This window comes from Melanerpes formicivorus, unplaced genomic scaffold (assembly GCF_026170545.1).
Source record: "Melanerpes formicivorus ecotype bairdi unplaced genomic scaffold, bMelFor1.0.p_v2 SCAF_1, whole genome shotgun sequence".
Classification (NCBI taxonomy): Eukaryota; Metazoa; Chordata; class Aves; order Piciformes; family Picidae; genus Melanerpes; species Melanerpes formicivorus.
Genome location: NW_027142353.1, coordinates 67,036,808 through 67,060,525, shown reverse-complemented (window position 1 = coordinate 67,060,525; position 23,718 = coordinate 67,036,808). Strand labels below are relative to the sequence as shown.

The 23,718-nt window shown below is 43.8% G+C and overlaps 1 protein-coding gene across 1 annotated transcript in view; it reads right to left on the bottom strand.

The window, feature by feature from the left end:
• Positions 1 to 4,140: 4,140 nt before the first annotated feature.
• LOC137446580 (trichohyalin-like) overlaps positions 4,141 to 23,718 on the bottom strand; it is a gene marked incomplete at its 5' end in the record, with an annotated part of 275,413 nt that continues 255,835 nt past the window's right edge. The window contains 2 exons of the mRNA XM_068149376.1: positions 4,141 to 4,653; positions 11,526 to 11,568. Of these exons, the coding sequence (XP_068005477.1) occupies positions 4,141 to 4,653; positions 11,526 to 11,568 (556 nt within the window). The remainder of the gene's footprint in view (positions 4,654 to 11,525; positions 11,569 to 23,718) is intronic.

The following is a 23,718-nucleotide window of genomic DNA, read 5'->3' as shown; positions in this document are numbered from 1 at the left end:
TGCTGAATGCTTTCCTTGTGTTTGCCAGCTGGTAGCAGAAGGGTTTATAGCACCTTTATTACATAGAGATAAAAGTCCGTGCAAAGATTTCCCCTGCCCCAATCCATCCTGAGTTTCTACCAGCCAAAAGTCATTCCATCTCATCTATTGTTAATGGAACTTATGCAAGAGGTGGCAACACATTTCTAAGCATTTGAAACAGCAGAGTTCACTGTAAAACCCAAACCTGGAAAGAAATGGCCCTGTGAGGAGAGGCTGAGGGAGCTGGGGTTGCTTAGCCTGGAGAAGAGGAGGCTCAGGGGTGACCTCATTGCTCTCTACAGCTACATGAAAGGTGGTTTTAGCCAGGAAAGTCTCTTCTCTCTAGCAGCTAGCACCAGAACAGAGGGACACAGTCTCAAGCTGCACTAGGGGAAGTTTAGGCTGGAGGTGAGGAGAAAGTTCTTCACCGAGAGAGTCATTGGTCATTGGAATGAGCTGTCCAGGGAGGTGGTGGAGTCACCATCCCTGGAGGTGTTCAAGAGGGGATTGGATGTGGCACTTGGTGCCATGGTCTAGTCGTGAGGCCTGTGGTGACAGGTTGGACTCGATGATCTTTGAGTGCTCTTCCAGCCTTAGTGATACTGTGATACTGTTTCAGTCTGGTTCTTGAACTGCAGAATCTGCTGATTTGCTTCCCAGTTTGTTTGGTGAGAGGCCTTGAGTCCCACTGTCTGCAAGCCAGAAAATGGTTCATGCAGAACTGCTGGTCCTAGGACTGCAATAAAAGCCTGAACTAAATCAACTTTGAATAAAACTGCTAAGTGGTAGGGAGAAGATTGGCAAGACTCCAGCTCCAGGCTATGGCTTCTGTGTGGGTGACCCCTGAGTAGTTTGGCTTCTCATCAGTGGCAAAGGGCATTTTGAGCTCTCAACTTGCTCGGAACAGACAAGGAGTCCTTGAAATTTAAAACGATTCTGGGGACTCATTGAGATTCAAGGCAGGTAGCTCTCTTTCAGATCTGGAAATATCAAAATGTGAAATAATAAATCCTTTCTTTAGGAAGCTTAGCAGAGGTTTGAAATCCCTGTAAAGCTAAGTGAGTCAAAAGCCTGCAGAGTTTGCATGAAGCTGTCTCATTCAGCTAGAATGTGCTCAGATTTGAAGGGCAGATCTTCTGAAAACATTACATCTCATGGAGAAGCAGAATGGCTAGCTCTTTAGGAGAAGGCTTTCCTTCTCCTTCTCTCATTGCTATTGCCAACATTTTTGAAATGCCAGTTTTTCCCAAGAGGTAAAACAGGAGATTAAACAGCACCCGCTTCTAATAATCCACCTGAGTGCTTGCAGCTAAAGCATGGCCTGAATTTAAGTAGATGCTTCATTAAGGTTCAGCACCTGCCTTTGATATCTGGCTTGAGCATGGGCTTGCTGTGTGATCCTAAGAGTTGATTTAAGGCAGAATTTTCAAAGGTGTAACCTAGGTGCCTGCATTTCATTTTGAGAGAGGCTTAGCCACTTCTGGCTGGATTCTCAAGGGGCCTTTGAAACCTAGAAAATGTTATAATTTTAAATCAGTTTTCAGAAGTCTGCTTTGAGGTGCTGATAAGGGGACTGGAAATTTCATTATTGGGTTCAATAGGATATGGATTAAGTCTAAATAATACCTTGATACCTCCTGATTTAAATTTTTCTATGCCTTTGACCCAGCTGCAGAGAGCAAAACCTCTTGGATACAATCTGTACAGCCATCTCTACAGAGTGGTACTTCGTAGTAACTTGCACTGATGTGTGTAGTATGATGATCTTTCTCATCCTTCCTGCAGCTGAAACAAGGATGAAATACAGCAGAATCTGTGAATAATTAAACATAAATGTTAATGCTGAAAGTTTAAAAATTCATCTCCCCAGATGAGAGAAAATGCTCAGATAATCCATGTAGGCACACAGAGTATGCTAATGCCATGACCCCAAAGGAGCTTGAAAATAAAGTTGACAGATTAAGTGAATGCTGGTGGGAGAAGAGCAAAAACCTCTCCTTCTCTGGAGACTTTCAAAACCCACCTGGAGGTGTTCCTGTGCAGTCTGGTCTAGATGCCAGGGTGGGTGGGGGCAGCTGGACTAGATGATCTCTGGAGGTCCTTTCCAATCACTACCATTTGGTGATTCTGTGTAGACTAAATTTAGATCAGCTACTTAAAAGTTGCAGTGTAGGAACATGTTCACTTCTATTTTGTGGATGTTTTCACAACCACTGGACTGAGTGTTAGAGCTTCCATTTGCTTTGTCTCCACTTTCTTCCTTCATTTATTTTTTTCCTGGAGGGAAGTAACAGAAGTGATCTGCTGTTGTACATGCTAAGGGAGAATTCAGACCACCTGTTTGAGCAGCAGCAGGGATTTGTGTTAGAAGAAATGGCCTGGCATTAGTTATGGAAAATGTGACCTTTACTCCTGTATGCCTCATTCATTTTATTACTCCTACTTGGTCAGCGTTGCCAAATTCATTCAAGGTGCTCTCTTGAACAGTACCCCAAATCAGGTGTTGTTTTAAAAATAACATGATTAAAATGTTTCATTACAAAGTTTTTTACAGAATACAGAACACAGAATTCACCAGCTTGGAAAAGAACTTTGAGATCATCAAGTCCAACCTATCACCCAACACCATCTAATCAACTAAACCTTGGCACCAAATGCCTCGTCCAGTCTCTTCTTAAACACTTCCAGTGATGGTGACTCCACCACCTCCCTGGGCAGCACATTCCAATGGCCAATCTCTCTTTCTGGGAAGAACTTCTTCCCAACATCCAGCCTAAACCTCCCCTGGCACAACTTGAGACTGTGTCCTCTTGTTCTGGTGCTGGTTGCCTGGGAGAAAGACCAACCCCCACCTGGCTACAACCTCCCTTTAGGTCTCCCCTGAGCCTCCTCTTCTCCAGGCTAAGCAACCCCAGCTCCCTCAGCCTCTCCTCACAGGGCTGTGCTCCAAACCCCTCCCCAGCTTTGTTGCCTTTCTCTGGACACGTTCCAGCACCTCAACATCTTTCCTAAACTGAGGAGCCCAGAACTGGACACAGGACTCAAGGTGTGGCCTAACCACTGCTGAGTACAGGGGCAGAATGACCTCCCTGCTCCTGCTGGCCACACTATTCCTGACACAGGCCAGGATGCCATTGGCCTTCTTGGCTGCCTGAGCACATTGCTGGCTCATGTTCAGCTGGATGTCAACCAGTACCCCCAGGTCCCTCTCTACCTGGCTGCTCTCCAGCCATTCTGACCCCAGCCTGCAGCACTGCATGGGATTGTTGTGGCCAATGTGTAGAACCCAGCACTTAGATGTGTTCAATCTTATGCCCTTGGACTCTGCCCGTCTGTCCAGCCTGTCAGATGGGCAGAGTCATCATCATTATGTCTTCATTATTATCATGTTTTTGAGCCTTTATTCTTATAGCTTCAGCTTTCCTTCCACTGAGGGCTGGATAGATACTTAAGATCTGAAGGTAGTAGTGTTGATGCTCTTAATTAACCTCAGAGGTTTAAACAATAAATTGTGGCAACAATAGAGAAGGTTACAAGAGAGCTTACAAGGCTGTGACCTGGTTATGCTCTTTTGTCATTCCACTTACTGCAAGCAACTATATTCAAGCACAATCAGCCATCCGTTGATGTTGCTGTGAAATTAAATCACTCATGCAAGAAGTGCTGTGCAAAAGACTTTGCAAAGCTGCACCTTATTGTTACAGTGGTGTAAATAATTATTGTTTCTGTGCATTAATAACTAAATTAAATAAATTTCATAGAATCATAGAGTCAATAAGGTTGGAAAAGCCCTCAGAGATCATCAAGTCCAACCTATCACCCAACACCTCATGGCTAACTGAACCATGGCTTCAAGTGCTATGTCCAATCTCCTTTTGAACACCTCCAGGGATGGTGACTCCACCACCTCCCTGGGCAGCACATTCCAAGGGCCAATTCCTCTTTCTGGGAAGAACTTTCTCTTCACCTCAATCCTGAAACCAAAATACTTTTTTTGAAAGGGCTAAGAAGTGGCAAAACTTCATTTAATTTTACATCAAGGTTAATTTTGCTTATGATAAACTGAAGTTACAGAACAAAGATTTTTTTCAAGTAATTGTTTAAATGTCAATATAAATATTAAAGTTTTGCAATTTTCTTTTCTTTCTCTTTCTTTCTTTCTTTTTCTTTCTTTTCCTCTTTCTTTCTTTTCTTTCTTTCTTTCTTTCTTTCTTTCTTTCTTTCTTTCTTTCTTTCTTTCTTTCTTTCTTTCTTTCTTTCTTTCTTTCTTTCTTTCTTTCTTTCTTTCTTTTCTTTCTTTCTTTCTCTTTCTTTCTTTCTCTTTCTCTCCCTCCTATTTTTCTCTCTCTCTTTCTTTCTCTTTTCTTTCTTTCTCTTTTTCTTTTTCTTTTTCTTTTTCTCTGTCTCTCTTTCTTTCTTTCTTTCTTTCTTTCTTTCTTTCTTTCTTTCTTTCTTTCTTTCTTTCTTTCTTTCTTTCTTTCTTTCTTTCTTTCTTTCTTTCTTTCTTTCTTTCTTTCTTTCTTTCTTTCTTTCTTTCTTTCTTTCTTTCTTTCTTTCTTTCTTTCTTTCTTTCTTTCTTTCTTTCTTTCTTTCTTTCTTTCTTTCTTTCTTTCTTTCTTTCTTTCTTTCTCTCTTTCAGAAAAGCTTGGTGTGTGTATCTCTTATTTCTGTGTTAAAGAAAATGGGATAGCAACATGGGAAGAGTGCAGGCTGAAAAAACAGCAATCACTTTAGGAACTCGATGTATGCTGGTTAAATAAGTGCTAAGTATTTGTGTCAGCCAGAAGGTGGTAGCAGAATTCTCCTGTAACAGTTCTGAACTGTGTTCCAGCAGGCATTCTCAATGCACAGTGATTTTGAAATGCAGTTCAGAAAACATATTTTTTTTAGTAGCAGGAACAAATAGCACTGACATCTTTTTTTTTTTTTCCTTCATTTGGCAGCATCTTTGAGTAGAAAAGTGTCTGCACTTACGCCTGAGATGTCATGCGTCGGGAATGCATGTGGGATCTGTTACTTGGGTTTTGTCTCTGTTTCTTTGCAATTGTAATTATGGTTTTTACAGACATTTTTAATGCCAAAGGGAGCCATTTATGGGCTGAAATGACAAGTGATTTGTTTTCCTCCTGGTATTGCAAGACTGGGACATGTCAGTACCATGAGAAGACCAGATAACATGTTATTTCTACCCAGAGGAATCCTGTCATTCTTTCACAGATAGGGACAAAATGCAGGAAATATTAGCCATCAGCTGGGACTGATACAGCACCCCAGTCATAGAATCATAGAGTCATAGAATCATAGAGTCATAGAATCAATAAGATTGGAAAAGAACTCAGAGATCATCAAGTCCAACCTAGCACCCAACACCTCATCACTAGCTAAACCATGGCTTCAAGTGCCACATCCAATCCCTTTTTGAACACCTCTAGGGATGGTGACTCCACACCTTCCTGAGCAGCTCATTCCAATGGTCAATTACTCTTTCTGGGATGAACTTTCTCCTCACCTCCAGCCTAAACTTCCCTGGCACAGCTTGAGACTGTGTCCTCTTGTTCTGGTGCTGGTTACCTGAGAGAAGAGACCAATCCCCACCTGGCTACAACCTCCTTTCAGGTAGTTGTAGACAGCACTAGGTCTCCCCTGAGCCTCCTCTTCTCCAGGCTAAACAACCCCAGCTCCCTCAGCCTCCCCTCATAGGGCTTGTGCTGGAGACTTCTTAGTGATACTCTTAACAAGTGCAAAACATTGAAGATGTGATGAATTTCATTATTCTTTTACTGCTTTGTGATGGACTTGTGATACTTGTGTGATCCTCTGATAAATCTGTTCACTTTGCAAGCAGTCATTCCTATTTCAGCAGACATAGTCTTCATCACTGTGAGAAACTTGTGAGGAATTCAGGCTCTGGAGCACAGCCCATCCCTCGTTTTCTTCCAAACCATGTGTTATGGCTCTGATAATATTCAGTACTTCTCAGCAGACTTCTTTAAGAAATTGTTCTATATCTTAGAGAGAGTTTCTATGGTAACTATGATTATGGTGGGTTTTTTGTTTTGGTTGGGTTGTTTTGTTTTGTTTCTTTGTTTTGTTTCTTTTTTAACCTAGTGGATAGTTTAGAAATAAAAGAGCAGAGTTTTAATGTGACTTTAGGAAGAGTCACCACAATAAAATAAGCTGGAAATATATTCTGTGCTTGATCTATTAATCAGTAAACTGAAACAGCAGTTCAAGAGAGCATCAGTTTCTGCCTGGCTTATAAAACAGGCAGGCCTGAGCTGCTGGAACTAATCAGGAAAGCAAAGTGAAAAATGAAGAGCCCCAGAGCAAGCCCTGCCACTCTTAGGCGTTTCCAACTGGCAGTCTCTTTAAAATTACCAGCTTTCTAGAGGGACTGCAGGTCTCCTGCTGAAAGTCTGGCAGAGGAAAAACATTCACCCAAGATTACAGCAACAAAGCATTATTTCAGTGTGCTCTTTTCCCCAGTTCTTGTCCTTCACTGTCTAAACCTAAAATTGCTTGGGGTGATATGTATAGAGCAGTACATATGGAACTGGTAGTGGAGCCACAAGTACAGTGTTAGAGTGATGAATCTGGGCCCCTCAGTTTAAGAAGGACATTGAGACACTTGAACGTGTCCAGAGAAGGGCAACGAGGCTGGGGAGAGGCCTTGAGCACAAGCCCTATGAGGAGAGGCTGAGGGAGCTGGGGTTGCTTAGCCTGGAGAAGAGGAGGCTCAGGGGAGACCTTATTGCTCTCTACAACTACCTGAAGGGAGGTTGTAGACAGGTGGGGGCTACCAACACCAGGACAAGAGGACACAGTCTCAAGATGCACCAGGGGAAGTTTAGGCTGGAAGTGAGGAGAAAGTTCTTCACAGAAAGAGTTATTTGTCATTGGAATGTGCTGTCCAGGGAGGTGGTGGAGTCCCTGTCCCTGGAGGTGTTCAAGAGGGGTTTGGATGTGACACTTGAAGCCTCGGTTTAGTTAGTCCTGAGGTGTTGGGTGCTAGGTTGGACTTGATGATCTCTGAGGTCTTTTCCAACCTTAGTGATTCTATGATAGAATAATAGAACATTAGGGGTTGTAGGGGACCTCTAGAGATCATATCTACTCCAGACCCCTTGCCAAAGAAGGAACACCTAGGACAGGTCACACAAGAATGCGTCCAAGTGGGTTGTGAAGATCTCTAGAGAAGAAGGCTCCACAGCCTCTCTGGGCATCCTGCTCCAATGTTCTGTTACCCTCATAGTAAAGAATTTTCTCCTCACGTTGAGGTGGAGCTTCCTCTATTCAAGTTTATATTCACTGTTCCTTGTCCCCTTTCTGGGTGCCAGTAGATACCATAAGATACTGAATGAGCTGATTTAGAACACATCAAAAAGATAGCAGGGAATGCAAATAATGAGTAGGTATAGATATCCATATGGGCATGGAATATAAGTATTAGAATACAGCTCTAGATAACATGTTTAAGACCCAATATGTATGCATTCTGTTTGGAAAACATGAGAAGACATGGAAATAATCTCAAAGTTCAGCCATCTGTTTTCCACTGAAACAGGGGAAATAGATTCAAGAGGTAAGGTGTCTTGGGCTGCCTGAGGAGGTGGTGGAGTCACCATCACTGGAGGTGTTCAGGAGGAGACTTGATAGGGTGCTTGGTTGCATGATTTAGTTGATTAGGTGGTGTTGGATGATAGGTTGGACACGATGAGATCTTGAAGGTCTCTTCCAACCTGGTTTATTCTATTCTATTTTATTCTATTCTATTCTTTTTAGGCAAAAATGTAGGTGTTGCAAAGATGCCAGAGGGAAAACTGACTCTTGAAAACCCCCAAAGCAGTTTAGCCGCCAATCACATTTCTTTTCACATTGAGACAGAGGCTTATAGAGGATTAACCTGAAATGAAGTTCCTCAATGAAAATACAACTGTTTGGAAAATAAATAATGCATTTCCTAGGATTGCATTCATAGTTTGTTACCATGCTTAGCATTTCTCTATCTGGAGTCAACTGTTTCACCTCAAAAGGAGACAAAATGTTCCAAAACAGTGATACAAAAAACAAAGCAGGTTGGTGAAGGATGATTCAAAGGGAAAGATGCTGTCAGTGGAGTGCTGTGGTGTGTTGTCAGTGCTGTTACACACAACACATAATCCTTCTGTTTCTTAGCAATATCGGGGTGGGGGGAAAGACAACATTCATAAATGCTTCGTAAATGTGGGGCTTAATTCAGCACAGTGCTGAAGTGCACAGTGACTGCGCTTTCAGATGTGCAGGACACAAAAGCAGAATTTGTAGATAGGCACGTATGAATAATTTATAATTCCTTTATCTTCAGGTCTGTGAGAAGGCCTCATGAAACCCAAAGATGTCCCCATTTGGCATCTCCTTTGAGATTACTGTCTGCTGTTTTATCTTCATATAATGCTGGATGACTATTTGCTGAAAAACTGAGGTTCTTTTAAAATGCCTTATGTTAGACACCGAATTAATTGGGGTATCTGAACTCTATTAGTCAGCTGAAACAACTTGGTCTCTATTTCCTGCTCTTACTGACTTATTAATGTGGTTGTGGCAAGAGACTAAGAGGGCAGAGGAGAAAATGTCATTGCGGTTATTTGCGGGTAGCACTTCCATCTGGAGAGCAGCAAACGCCACTTGTCTTGTGAAGAGGCTGGTGTACACGCCTTCTGTAGAGTCACTTTCCTAGGGCTGAAGTGAAAAGTGGAAAAAGGACACATTCTGTAGTGTCCTTTGCTGACCCCTCTGAAATTTTCCATTGCTGGCAGTGAAAGACCAAGTGAGGGATAAGAACACTCAGCCACTGCTTGTACTACACGCTCTTCATACTTCCCTTTACCCTGTCACGCTGATGAAAGTTAAATCTGTAAGCCTCTGTTTATTTAACTGTAAATAAATGAATGTGTTGTCAGTGAGAAGTTTGAAAAAGGAGAAAAGCTGTCCAATTGATCATATGCAACCAGTATGGGAAAATAAGCACTGAAACTGCTGATGCTGCTCATGTTGTTGGGCATGACTAATTAAAAGTAGGACCAGCAAAATCCAGATACTTGTAAGCTTCCTGGCTGGACTCAGAATTCTTCAAATAAGAATACAAACAGTCATGTGACCAGCTGTTTAAGCCTAAACCTGTAAAAATAGTGAGTTATTGCATAAAGCATATTAGCAGGCAATCTGTTAGTAGAGGTCTAACCCAAACCATCAATATTTGGGGCATAAGGGAAGCTGGATATTCTTGTTTTCAGAGTCTTGTGATTGGAGAATTAGGTCCCTGATGGTGCAAGTATATTGCACACTGATCTCATACTGGCAGAGGTAGAGGAGCACACTGTGGAACAGCTCAGCTGGAGAACAAGTGACAGGTGGCCAGGTTTGTCTTAGGACAGTCTCAGCACCATAGATTGAGCCCTAAATAAGAGCAGTGACCTGCAGTAACATGTAGTGGGACGCATGCTTCTGAGCAATGGCTGTGTGCAAACTACATGGCATAGTCTGAGCACAGCAGCACCTGTCTGAGGATATGTTCTTGTCCAGGAAAGGCTGATGCAATCAGTGAAAAAGTGAAGATGATACATAAAATGAGATTGTCAATAGCCTATCTTAATTTGGAGTTTATTTGGTGAAATGATCTATTATTTTTTCCCAGATTTTTTTTCCCCCCTCAAATCTCAACAGCTATGAAAGTTTCCTTTCCATGTTATTTACCTTTAGACCTCATGACTAAACCATGGCAACAAGTGCCATGTCCAATCCCCTCTTGTACACCTCCAAGTATGGTGACTCCACCACCTCCCTGGGCACCACATTCCAATGGCAAATGACTCTCTCCATGAAGAACTTTCTCCTCACCTCCAGCCTAAACCTCCCCTGGCACAGCTTGAGACTGTGTCCTCTTCTTCTGGTGCTGGTTGCCTGGGTGAAGAGACCAACCCCCACTTGTATACAACCTATACAACCTCCCTTCAGGTAGTTGTAGACAGCAAGAAGGTCTCCCCTGACCATCCTCTTCTGCAAGCTAAACAATCCCAGCTCCCTCAGTCTCTCCTCACAGGGCTTGTGCTCAAGGCCTCTCCCCAGCCTCATTGCCCTTCTCTGGACACATTCACTTGATGATCTTTGAGGTCTCTTCCAACCTTGGTGATTCTGTGATTATGGTATGTCACAATTCCTGCTTTAAAACCCCACAGAGAACTAGTGCAGCTAGGATAATATTTGTCTGCACACTGCAACCTATTTCTAAGGTGTGTTTCCCTTCAAATCTTCTAGTCAGTTTAGTTACTATTCCACATTGGGAAAACAATCTCCTCAGTAAGAGCTGTGAGATTTCCCTGCTTTCACAGTTATGTGAATGCCACCCTTCCTGAAGTAATAATCACTCCTTAACCTTACATTTGCTGCTCTTTCAGCTTTCACAACCATAGCTGACACTGCTGACAGCTTGTTAAACTGTTTGTCACTTACAGTGACTTTGCCTATTCCAGGAACACTTTTTTTTTGGGGGGGGGGTGTATACACACACTTTGAAGAACCACCCTGGTGCTAATTCTAAACTTCTGTGCAAATTAGGAAACCTTTGCTGCTGCAGAATTACTGAGGGCGAAAAACGTGCAATTCTGGCTCAAAAAGATGTTGTCTGTGGTAAAAGAATGGTTTATGTGGGGCTGTTCAGTCTGGAGAAGAGAAGGCTCCCAGGTGACCTCATTGTGGCCTTCCAGTATCTGGAGGGGGCCTACAAGAAGGCTGGGGAGGGACTGCTCAGGATCTCAGGTAGTGAAAGGACTAGCGGGAATGGAATGAAGCTGGAGGTGGGGAGATTCAGGCTGGAGGTGAGGAGGAAGTTCTTCCCCATGAGAGTGGTGGAGCCCTGGAATGGGTTGGCCAGGGAGGTGGTTGAAGCCTCATCCCTGGAGGTGTTTAAGCCCAGGCTGGCTGAGGCTCTGGCCAGCCTGATCTAGTGTGGGGTGTCCCTGCCCATGGCAGGGGGGTTGGAACTAGATGATCCTTGTGGTCCTTTCCAACCCTGACTGATACTATGAATAAATAGTACGAGTGCTCCTCGATGTGGGTCTTAGTTTCTCATATGGGTCTTGGCAGTAAGAGGATACAGCTGAAGGTGCAGTTGGTAGGTTGTATCAGCATTTCACTTCGTAGTGTGCTTTGATAATTTTCTGTTTTGCCTTTTTGGTGACTTAATGACAAATTTACCAACAGGTGGTGCTGCTGCTGCACTAAAGCCTGTGTAGTCAGTCCTGATTTAGGAAAGGAATGCTGGCACTTGTACTTCAACATCTCAGCGATTTCTCAGGCTCTAAAGAAAAACATTATGAAATATTACCCTGGTAGGATCTTTTCCATGCATTCCTGGAAAGATAATTGCAATAACAAATCAGGATCTTTTATTATAACAGTGTTATTGTGCTTAGATATAGCATCTCTCAAAACAATTAGATTTATCCCACATGGGAAACATCTTGGACTGTCTGATTCTTTTTTTTTTCTTCTTCTTTCTTTTTTTCTTCTCCTCAGTTTAAGAAGGATATTGAGACACTTGAATGTGTCCAGAGAAGGGCAACGAGGCTGGGGAGAGGTCTGGAGCACAGCCCTGTGAGGAGTGGCTGAGGGAGCTGGGGTTGCTTAGCCTGGAGGAGGCTCAGGGGAGACCTTATTGCTCTCTACAATACCTGAAAGGAGGTTGTAGCCAGGTGGGGGTTGGTCTCTTCTCCCAGGCAAGCAGCACCAGAACAAGAGGACACAGTCTCAAGCTGTGCCAGGGGAAGTTTAAGCTGGAGGTGAGGAGAAAGATCTTCCCAGAAAGAGTAATGGAATGTGCTGCCCAGGGAGGTGGTGGAGTCACCATCCCTGGAGGTGTTCAAGAGGGGATTGGACGTGGCACTTGAAGCCATGGTTTAGTTAGTGATGAGGTGTTGGGTACTAGGTTGGACTCGATGATCTCTGAGGTCTTTTCCAGCCTTGTTGATTCTGTGATTCTTTCTATAGCCTCTCACAATGAGCATTTTCTTAATACTAACTGCAATGAGTAACTATTTCTGTGCATAATGCTTGAGAATAGAGACACACAAATTGCTCCTCTGAGTCCTGCGGCAAGTCCTCATCAAGTCAATGAGTTAAACCCAGGTACCCTGTGTCTCACCTCATTCACTTGCCGTTGGTCAGCTGCTCCTTCCTTCAGAAATAATCTGGGACAAGATCCCTGTCCTGTCTGGCCGTGGCAGAAGCATCAGTGTAGCATCAGAGTGCGCAGGAATGTGATTATGCTCCCTCTGCCCTCTCTTCCCGAAGCAATGAGGCGTAGCTATTTTATTGCACACATCGCCGTTAGTCAGGGCTACTGCTTGTTTGTCTGCGGCTACCAAGAAATCCAATGTGATTCATGCAAAACTGCTTGAAGGATGGCTCGATGCCAGAAGCACAGTTTAGCCTTTATTTGGCAGTTGTTTGCTTAATGCAGGAAAATTCGTCTGAAAGCTATGAGAAATGAATCTGCGCTGTAACACACAGCTTGTAAAATCCACTTGATTTATCCCACAGAAGGCATTACAGCATGAAGGAACAATGAGCACAATGCCTACCTTCATTTGCTTTGAGGTTTTTAATTGTGCTGTCATCTTCCCTGTTATTGCAACAGATTCTGGCTTACATGGAGTCACTGTCACTAATAAAATGTCTCTATCATCAAAGATGATCTGGGATGCTGAGCTTTGGAAAGGACATTTTATTTTTCCCATCTAATTGTAACATGTGGAATTTTCTTTCCTGTGTGTGATTGCTCTCTACAGCTACCTGAAGGGAGGTTGTAGCCAGGAGGGGGTTGGTCTCTTCTCTCAGGCAAGCAGCACCAGAACAAGAGGACACAGTCTCAAGCTGCACCAGGGGAGGTTTAGGCTCGAGGCGAGGAGAAAGTTCTTCACAGAGAGAGTCGTTAGCCATTGGGATGTGCTGCCCAGGGAGGTGGTGGAGTCGGTGTCCCTGGAGGTGTTCAAGAGGGGATTGGATGTGGCAGTTGGTGCCATGGTTTAGTAGTCATGAGGTGTTGGGTGACAGGTTGGACTTGATGATCTTTGAGGTCTTTTCTAACCTTATTGATTCTATGATTACTCTGATTTTATCCTGCACTGTATGGGAGAGATGCAGGGACATGGAGTAGCAGAGCCTTTCACGAGGCATTGCTACCTCTCCTGAAGCAGGGCATTGACTGTAGGCAGTGCTTTACTAACATAGGCAGATCGTTGGCTCTGTCCCTTGTTCCATGTATAACCTAAAGCAACGGTTTCCTTCTCAGGGTCTCTGAATCTCTGGACATCTTTGGGCTACTTCATTGAGGTCTTTGTATTCAGAGAAGGCACTGGAGAAAGGCAAGCTTATTGCTTAGGCTGGATGTTAGGAAGAAGTTCTATACAGAGAGAGTGATTGCCCATTGGAATGGGCTGCCTGGGGAGGTGGTGGAGTCACCATCCCTGGAGGTGTTCAGGAGGAGACTTGATGGGGTGCTTGGTGCCATGGGTTAGTTGTTTAGGTGGGTTGGATTGGTTGATGGGTTGGACACGATGATCTTGAAGGTCTCTTCCAACCTGGTTTATTCTATTCTATTTTATATACACCAACAGCTTTTTTCCAATTAAAAAGCAAATACATCAGGACTCTACAAAGTAGGGCATTTTTCATTCATAGTTTCATTCATAGTTTCATTCAGGGTTGGAAGGGACCACAATGATCATCTAGTTCCCACACCCCTGCCATGGGCAGGGACACCCTACACTAGATCAGGCTGGCCAGATCCTCATCCAGCCTGCTCTTAAACACCTCCAGGGACGGGGCCTCAACCACCTCCCTGGACAACCCATTCTGTGATTTAAATTGTGCTCTCTGCAGAATCTGGAAGTGAAAGGGTGAGTAACACAAATGTAAAAATGCAGAAGCAAAAGAGCTTCATGCTGGGAAGCAAACCCAGATCTTCCCAAGGCAGCAGAATAGGGCTAAGAAGACAATTGCCTGGCAGCTCTGAATAATTGGATTCTCCATTACCCTTGTAATCTGGATTGAAAGTGCTCTTTTGAAGTGAATCTCCCAACCATCTCAAGTTTCTCCACTTTGGTTCCAAGTGATCTCAGAGCATCTAAAGTACAACCATCTCAGATGAAAGCAGGCTGGGAGAAGCACTCCAGGAGGACACTAGCTGGCAGTGAGCATGCAGGAGACAGGACTGGACTAGATGTAATCTGAAGGAACACTTCTGAAATGCATGTGGTGCAGGCATCACATCCTCAGTATCAGAGCTTTTGATCCACTGGCAGTGCTTACTGCTACTTGCTAATGCAGGTATAGTGTGTATTGGGCTTCTACCGCTGACTACTGTGAGGCTAGGGGCCAAGTCTTCATGTGTCATTGCAAGACATCCTTCATGTTTTCAAAGTAGCCTTCTCCAAAACAAACTGGCTTGCACATTTGTTCATCTGACAGGTAAGACCTGGATGAGCATTAATTAACCCCATCATTACCAGGGAGAGAAGAACACTGCTGAATTCAGTTCCAGCCAACCAAGGTGATCAACATGGGTGGCAGGGGAATGCAGTGGGTGGGCCTGCCATTGAGAAAGGGGACAGCTGGAGGACCTGAGCCAGATGGCTCGCCAGCAGGAAAGCAAAGTGCTCCAGAAACTTGAGGAGTGTGGTGTTCTTCCTGCTGGAGTCCCACCTATGTAATATTGTTCTCCTAAATTGTTCATATTGTCTTGCCCAAATATTTTATCTTTCAGAATTTGCAGGTCCTGGGAAACATGAGTTGGTTTAGCTTTTCAGCATGGTATGAATAATTCTCTTCATTCCCTGATATTGCTTCCTTCAGGGTATTTAAACTTTTATCATCTCCCTTCAGGCTCCTTTTATCTGACAGTATATATTAGACTTCTGTTTTCTCTATTTTTATGTCACAGGCTCCAATCTTGATTTCATTTATTTGCCTGTCTCTGTCATTAAATATGTGGGACAAGCTAGCATGCTGAAATGGCATTTTGCTAAGGTAATAGAAAATTCCATATAATTCTGGGTAGATCATTACTGTACCATAAAAATCTCCCCAGGATTTAACTTCAACTGTTTTAAAGACACCTGCTGTTCCACTTTCTTTTACATACCCAGTTTTGTTGCATTATACATCTAAAGGAGGAGAGTTTTGTGTTGTGTTGTTTGGGTTTGGTTGGTTGTGGTGGGTGTGGGGTTTTTTTGTTTGCTTGCTTGGTTGGTTCATTTTTGGTTTATTTTTTTTAAGTTTGGGGCTTTTTGTTTGCTTGTTTTGTATTTCAGCAAGTTGTGATAGGATAGAATAGAATTAACCAGGCTGGAAAAGAACTTTGAGATCATTGAGTCCAACCTATCACCCAACACCATCGAATCAACTAAACCATGGCACCAAGTGCCTCATCCAGGCTTTTCTGAAACACCTCCAGTGATGGTGACTCCACCACCTCCCTGGGCAGCACATTCCAATGGCCAATCTCTCTTTCTGTCAAGAACTTCTTCCTAACATCCAGCCTGAACCTCCCCTGGCACAGCTTGAGACTGTGTCCTCTTGTTCTGGTGCTGGTTGCCTGGGAGAAGAGACCAAGCCCCACCTGGCTTCAACCTCCTTTCATGTAGTTGTAGAGAGCAAGAAGGTCTCCCACTGAGCCTCCTCTTCTCCAGGCTAAGCAACCCCAGCTCCCTCAGCCTCTCCTCACAGGGCTGTGCTCCAAACCCCTCCCCAAATTTGTTGACCTTCTTTGGACACCTTTCAGCAACTCAACATCTTTCCTAAACCGAGGGGCCCAGAACTGGACACAGGACTCAAGGTGTGGCCTAAGCAGTGCAGTGTACAGGGGCAAAATGACCTCCCTGCTCCTGCTGGCCACACTGTTCCTGATGCAGGCCAGGATGCCATTGGCCCTCTTGGCTACCTATAGAAAATGTACTTATTGAGATTGTCTGAGATTATTTATGTATTTATTTATGTGCTCAACATGTGCTCTCCTTTGTTTACAGAGAAAGTCTGAAAAGTCTGCAGTCCTGTGGCAGGAGTGGTATCGATGCCTTTGCGTTGGGGCATAATCTCATTCCTGTCACCAGGACATTTTACAGGCGTCAAAGTGCACCAATATAAATCCCATTTAGGGATTAAAACATAGCCGTGACAACACACAAGCCAGAAGAAAAGCCTCAGCTGAGGAGGTGATGCATGGCTGGAGGAGCAGACATACGGGAAAATGAGAGGTTCACAGGTTGCTGAGTGTGGTGGGTTGAAGATTCCCTTCCCCCCCCAGCATTAACTTTGCCAAATCAACTCAATTAAAAGCAAATGGAGCTGTATTTACAAGCAAAATCTCCACTCTACAATGGAAGGCAATGAATGTGGACAAAATATCCAGGGGTTAGAATATGATAGAGATATTTACAATTAATAAACAGCACAAGGAACCCCCTGGCCAAGGACCAGGGGAAGCTACCAGCTTCTCTCTCCCTGCCTCTGCCATACCCCCCTGTACAAAAGGGAGAAAAGAATGGAGCAGAGAAGTTAGACTTAGCCAAAGCCAGCTGATAAGCAGGTTATCACTCCTGAGCAAAGCAAAACAGCCAGAGATCAGAAGAGAAGAGAAAAAAGGGAAGAATTGTTATGGCACAGCTCCTCTCATTCTAGATATTTACCCAATGAATTTGTTTAGAACAATCTCTTGTTTTCCTTTTCACACCCAACAGTGATTGATTTATGTTTTTCTACTTTCCTGCTTGAAATCTGTAACTGAATTTTAAAGGCATAGCCTGAAACCACCACACCTAGAGAGGTTGTGCAGTCTCTGTGTCTGGAGGCTTCCAAGACCAGAGTGGATAAAACCCTACACAACCTGATGTAACCTCAGTCCTGACCCTACTTTAGGCAGCTGGTTGAACTATATACCTCCCAAGATCCCTTCTAACCTGATTTTCCCTATGATCCTGTGAAAAAGAATGACTACAGATACATGTGGTGAGGTGTGGGGAAATATTAACAGCCCAGGGGAGTATGTCAGTGTTTACTGAGCTTCCTTCTACATTCATTATTATGAAGAAAGAACAGATTGTCCTTTCTTTAACAGTTGGGATCAACCAATTGTTCCCATAGTAATTACTATGGAGTATGCTTCTGGTCATATCTTCAAGATAGCAGAACTACATTTGCATCTATTTATAGGTGTTTGCAGTTGAAAACAGCCATTGGTTTTGGAACCATAGCACAACCAGAGCAATCCTTGCTATCAATACAGACTAGGGGATGAGGAGATAGAAAGCAGCCCTGTGGAAGAAGACATGGGGGATGCTGATGGACGAGAAGCTGGACATGAGCATCCTGGGATGCATCAAAAGATGCATTGCCGGCAGATCCAGAGAGGTGATTCTGCCACTTTGCTCTGGTGGGAAGACCTCATCTGGAGTACTGCATCCAGGTCTGGAGCCCTCAATATGGGAAGGACATGGACCTGATGGAGCAGGTCCAGAGGAATGCCATGAAAATGATCAGGGGGTTGGAGCACTTCTGCTGCAAAGACAGGCTGAGGGAGCTGGGGGTGTTCAGCCTGGACAAGTGGAGGCTCCAGGGAGACCTAATAGCAGCCTTCCAGTGCCTGAAGGGGCCTGTAAGAAGGGTGGAGAGAGACTGTTTACAAAGGCCTGTAGAGATAGGATGAGGGGCAATGGCTTCAAACTAGAGAAGTTTAGCTGATTAGATGCTGTTGGGTGATAGGTTGGACTCAATGACCTCAAAGGTCTTTTCCAACCTGGTGAATTGAATTCTATTCTATTCTATTCTATTCTATTCTATTCTATTCCATTCCATTCCATTCCATTCCATTCCATTCCGCAGATTTAGATCGGATGTTAGGAGCAGATTCATTACCAGGAGGATGGTGGAACACTGGGACATGTTGCTTGAGGAAGTGGTTGGGGCCCCATCCCTGGAGATATTCAGAATGAGGCGGGACAGGGCTCTGGACAGCCTGATCTAGCCCACAATGCCCCTGCTGACTGCAGGAGGGGTTGGACTAGATGACCTTCAGAGGTCCCTTCCAACCCAGACCATTCTATGATTCTGTGGTTTTATTGGTGGCTTGGTGAAGCAATGAATCTTTTATATGACCATTTGAATCAGTCACAATTTATCCCTGTGAAGGCACCAGGGCTGTGAAATATAACAGGGCTGAGACTCGCTGACCAAAAATCTTCTAGTCTGCCTTAAAATCACACAGCATTTTATAATCCTGTGACAAATTCTCTGGACTCTTTCTGTAAGGTCCAGGCTGCCTACTCACAGAAAATTACTATGTTTTGAACTACCCAAACTGCTTTTTGTCCTTTTTTTCCTTTTTTTTCCCAGTGTAGATGTACTTTTCAGAAGATCTTCCATTTAAGTGCAAATTTAGGCCAGGGATGTTTAGCATATGAAGTTAGAATAAATGCTGACATTAGACAACACAGTACAGCCTCATGTGAGAGAGTTCTAAATGTGCTTTAAATCAAGCAAGAGGAGGTCAAGTATATTACACTGTGACAAAGTGAGGCGAAGTACGTTGATGTATTCAGGATGAAGCCACTGAAAACAACCTGTTAAATGAGCATAAATAAGGCACAGATTTATCAGAGAGAAAAAGATGCTTGTTAGCCAAAAGGGTTCCTATGCAGGCTGCCTGACTGCAGAAACTACTTCATGACTTGTGCTTTGATCTGCAGTTCACTCAGCTCCATTTCACAGAGCACTAAGATGTGTTGATTCCTTTAGCCACAGGCTAACTGCATATTTTCCTTCCTCTCTCCATCTCTCCCTTCTTCCTCTCAGTTTTCCTTCCTTCCTTCCTTCCTTCCTTCCTTCCTTCCTTCCTTCCTTCCTTCCTTCCTTCCTTCCTTCCTTCCTTCCTTCCTTCCTTCCTTCCTTCCTTCCTTCCTTCCTTCCTTCCTTCCTTCCTTCCTTCCTTCCTTCCTTCCTTCCTTCCTTCCTTCCTTCCTTCCTTCCTTCCTTCCTTCCTTCCTTCCTTCCTTCCTTCCTTCCTTCCTTCCTTCCTTCCTTCCTTCCTTCCTTCCTTCCTTCCTTCCTTCCTTCCTTCCTTCCTTCCTTCCTTCCTCCCTCCCTCCCTCCCTCCCTCCCTCCCTCCCTCCTTCCCTCCCTCCCTCCCTTCCTCTATCCCTTCTTCTTCTCAGCTTTCCTTCTTTCCTTCCTTCCTGCCTTCCTTCCTTCCTGCCTGCCTGCATATTTTCCTTCCTCCCCCCATCTAGCCCTTCTTCCTCTCAGTTTGCCTTCCTGCCTGCCTTCCTGCCTGCCTGCCTTCCTGCCTTCTCTTCTTCCCTCCCTCCCTCCTTCCCTTCTTCCTACTCTATCCATAGAGAAGCAACAGTACTAACCATAAAATCATGGACAAGCCAAGGAAAAGAAACCCCTGGCCTGTGTCACATTACTGAGAATAAGGGCTGTCTTTTTTCTATTGTTTTTTATTTTAAATGAAGAGTTATGATATGTAAATTAAAGACTGGGGTAAGAGAAGAAAGGAGGCCCACACTGCTGCATGAAGAATGCTTCTGTAGTTCTGAACAATGAATTTATGAGTTTTTCAGATGGCTCCTACAGCCACCCCTGTGCTGGTCATATAGGAAACCATATCCTGTTCTGTCCAGACATTTAAAGTATCCATCTGGGGCTTTCTGTTCAGGAAGCATTCCTGATGATCTAACGCACTGGTGAAAGAGAGATGAAAATGCTGAACACATACAACACTATTGAATCAACCTGGGTGAGTGTAGGAGATGCAGTTCCTCCACTTTTATAGATCAGTAAACTGAGAGCATCAAGCCTAACATTCTTTAGATTATGAAAATAATGCTTAATTTTCTAATGGATGGGACCTGGCATTGTCAGAGGCAGGACTGCTGGGGCTTCTTCTCAAGTATGGTGCTAAAAATAATTGAGTAATGAGAAGTGCTGCTTAGGACTGCAATATGAATTAATGAAAACTGGGCAATGCTGTAAAATATGGCTTGGATGTTCACCCAATACAAATCAGCTCTTGTTTGAAATCAATAAGGCTGTGGCAATTTATGCCAGCAAAGGGCTCAGCTCTTTTTGTTTTGAGTGAATAATACACCCAAACATTTCATTTTTCTTTCCTATAATAACTGCCAGATCTCAACCTGTTCATTCACAAAGCTGTGGAACACAACCTGTTGTAAACCAGCCTGTCTCATATAATTCAGTGCTTTCCAGGACAGAGTTGTCATTGCCCATTTTTCTCTTCGGTGTTATCCAGGTGAAAGAATGTGAATTTGGTCGTGCTGCTAGCCTGAAATGGAACAGGACTGGGATATTTTCTTATTTATGCCTCCAAGAATCTGCTGTAATGCTCATGAAGTCTTGAGTGTTGCAGCAGTGTTCAGTAATTCCTGCCCTTGCATATTTGCCTTGAAAGCAAACAGTGCATCAGGGTTGATGAGGAGCTGGTTTTTGGCAGAAATGAAGAAGAACTTCTTTATTAGGAATATTGTTGCAGCATTCTAGCATCACCAGAGCAGATCTCAGAGGGAGACCTTAGAGCTGGGGATTTCAAAACTGACTTCATTCATTAATTTGCACGTTCCCACAGCATGTAACACACCAACATGGGTATGCCCACATAGTCTGCCTGCCCTTGAGCACCACGATGCTGATTGCAGGCAGGCAGACCGAGACTCCCTGTGGTGACACCGAGGAAATATTTTCTGGCTTCATCTTAGTGATTTTAGACACACTGTTTTTGTTCCACTTACAAGCTGACAGGGATTAGTGTCTGCATCCTGTCCCACCCGAGCCATCAGCATTTACTCACTCACTACCTTTTGTTTCCCTGTCTGAGTATCCTGAGAAGAAACAGAGACATGTGCTGGTATCTTGATGACCTCCTATCTAGAGTGACAACAACACATGTCATTCTAGCCTCCCATCTGCCATTGGATATCCCTGGTGCCCTCACACATATACATGTTTATTCATACCAATCTAAACACCTCTACTTCAGTTCTCTGTACCATGAGACAGGTCCTGTTCTTCTATCAATCCATGTAGGTATTTATGATGGGCTGTGATGCTGAAAAATATCTTAACAGGGACGTGACAGAACTCATATAATAAATTGTCCTATTAAACATCAGTATATCATTAAAAGGAATGTTGTAATAGCAAGACTAGTATGGGCTTGAAGGCAAAGGTTATCCTCCCCTCTAGTGGAGCCATTCAAATCCTGCCTGGATGCCATCCCATACCACCTGCTCTAGGTAAATAGAATAGAATAGAATAGAATAGAATAGAATAGAATAGAATAGAATAGAATAGAATAGACCGGGTTGGAAGAGACCTTCAAGATCATCGCTGGCAGGGAGGTTGGGATAGATGATCCCTTCCAACCCCTATCAGTCTGTGATCCTGTGATTTATCTTGCTTTTTCCCTTAATCCACAGTTGACTATACCTCATAATATGCATAACTGCTATTAAGAAGCATTAACATAATCTGCATTTCGTATTCTTGGGGCTGAATCTCATTTAACTATAGACATCTGCAGTGCTGACATTTACTTCTGAGCTACATACCCAAACTTCTGTGTTACTGGTGAAGAGAAAGGGGCATTTCAAAGGTGTAGTTCTCCTGACTTAATTTACATTCCTACTTTATCATAAGAAAAATGGTAATTAAAAGTGTTTGGGTTTCCCCACTGATTGCAGAGGAAGCCTGTAAAGGGCAGTTCAAATACAGAAATCTGTAGTTAGTTTTAGTTAGTGAATATCACCCCAGCTCTCTGCTTTGTGCAATAATGGCCCTACAAATGTTATTGTGAGAGGTATGGACAAAAAAAGCACCCAAATATTATAAATTGAATTGCCTGCTGCTCCCAGAAGAGTCACAGTGGTGATGGAAGTACTTCTGGAACAGAAAGGATTGAAGTGTCTTTACTGTATGTATAGGATGGAAGGATTGACTTACTTTTGGGTGTAATTAAATGTATTTGTATTTATGGTGGGTGGCAAAATCCATTGATACAAGGGGAGGATTTAATCCACAATCTCAGTTTTTCAGCTGGCACATGATTAAAGTCAATCTAATGTCACATAAGCAAGAGAATTTTGTATTCATTTTGCTTCTGAGTAACTAAATGGACAACCTGTCTAGCTCCTCTAGCAGGCACAGGTCAGCAGCGGTCACTCTTATCTATGGCAATTGCATTGTAGCTGCTCCATGGTTTTGCATTTCAGTTTTCAGTGGAGTCTGCCATAGGCTTGAGCTATTGCTGCTCTTGCTAGTTGAAAGGCTCTGATTTTGACTTTTCTGTTCCAGATGTTCTGTTCTGGTTGACAGCTGGCTGAACATGAGCCAGCAGTGTGCCCAGGTGACCAAGAAGGCCGTTAGCATCCTGGCCTGCATCAGAAATAGTGTGGCCAGCAGGAGCAGGGAAGCCATTGTGCCCCTGTACTCAGCACTGTGAGGCCATACCTTGAGTACTCTGTCCAGTTCTGGGCTCCTCAATTTAAGAAGGATATTGAGACACTTGAACTTGCCCAGAGAAGGGCAACAAGGCTGGGGAGAGGTCTGGAGCACAGCCCTGTGAGGAGAGGCTGAGGGAGCTGAGGTTGTGTAGCCTGGAGAAGAGGAGGCTCAGGGGAGACCTTATTGCTGTCTACAACTACCTGAAAGGAGGTTGTAGCCAGGTGGGGGTTGGTCTCTTCTTCCAGACAACCAGCACCAGAACAAGAGGACACAGTCTCAAGTTGCACCAGGGGAGGTTTAGGCTGGAGGTGAGGAGAAAGTTCTTCCCAGAAAGTGTAACTGGTCATTGGAATGTGCTGCCCAGGGAGGTGGTGGAGTCCCCATCCCTGGAGGTGTTCAAAAAGGGATTGGATGTGGCACTTGAAGCCATGGTTTAGTTAGTCCTGAGGTGTTGGGTGATAGGTTGGACTTGATGATCTCTTTGAGATTTTCCAACCTTATTAATTCTATGATTCTATGACCAATGCTTACCTGTGTCATCAGTATGTTATAACAGCTGTGCAACTCCTCTTAAAGCATTATGGCCAGGAATTGTGAATGTGGCTACTGATTTTCAGTGATCACTCTGAAATATTTGTATCCAGCCAGAGCAGCCTAATGCCATGAGTCTTCCTGATGTTGTGGCTGACAGCTTCACACTGATGTTTGAATATCCTAGTGGGTCCACAGCAGTGCTGTATGCCTATGTTTAGACAATCGAATCCTGCACCAGTTGCCTTTGAAATTCTTGGGCAAAAATACCAGACAGATTTTTTTGAGTCCTGTTTAGGGAAGGTAAAGGAGAAAGTAAATAACTTGTCATGGATGGGATTCCCTTTAAGTGACTCAAGGCTCATTGCTCTGCTGAAAGCCGCTTTTCCTGCCGCCTCAGACCCCCAGGCCCCAAGCCCTTTTCAACGTCTATAAATACTGTTAAATCTGATCCAGATGTTAAGAAATAACAAACTGGTATTAAAAGTTCAGTGGAAACATTTCAGCAAAAGGCAGTGAAGATGGTCACAAAAGTATTGTCCACTGCTGCCCTGTAAGTCCCGAAGCATTGTTTGGGTTTTGGCTGCAGCACACATTCACAAACCCAGCCCAATTCTC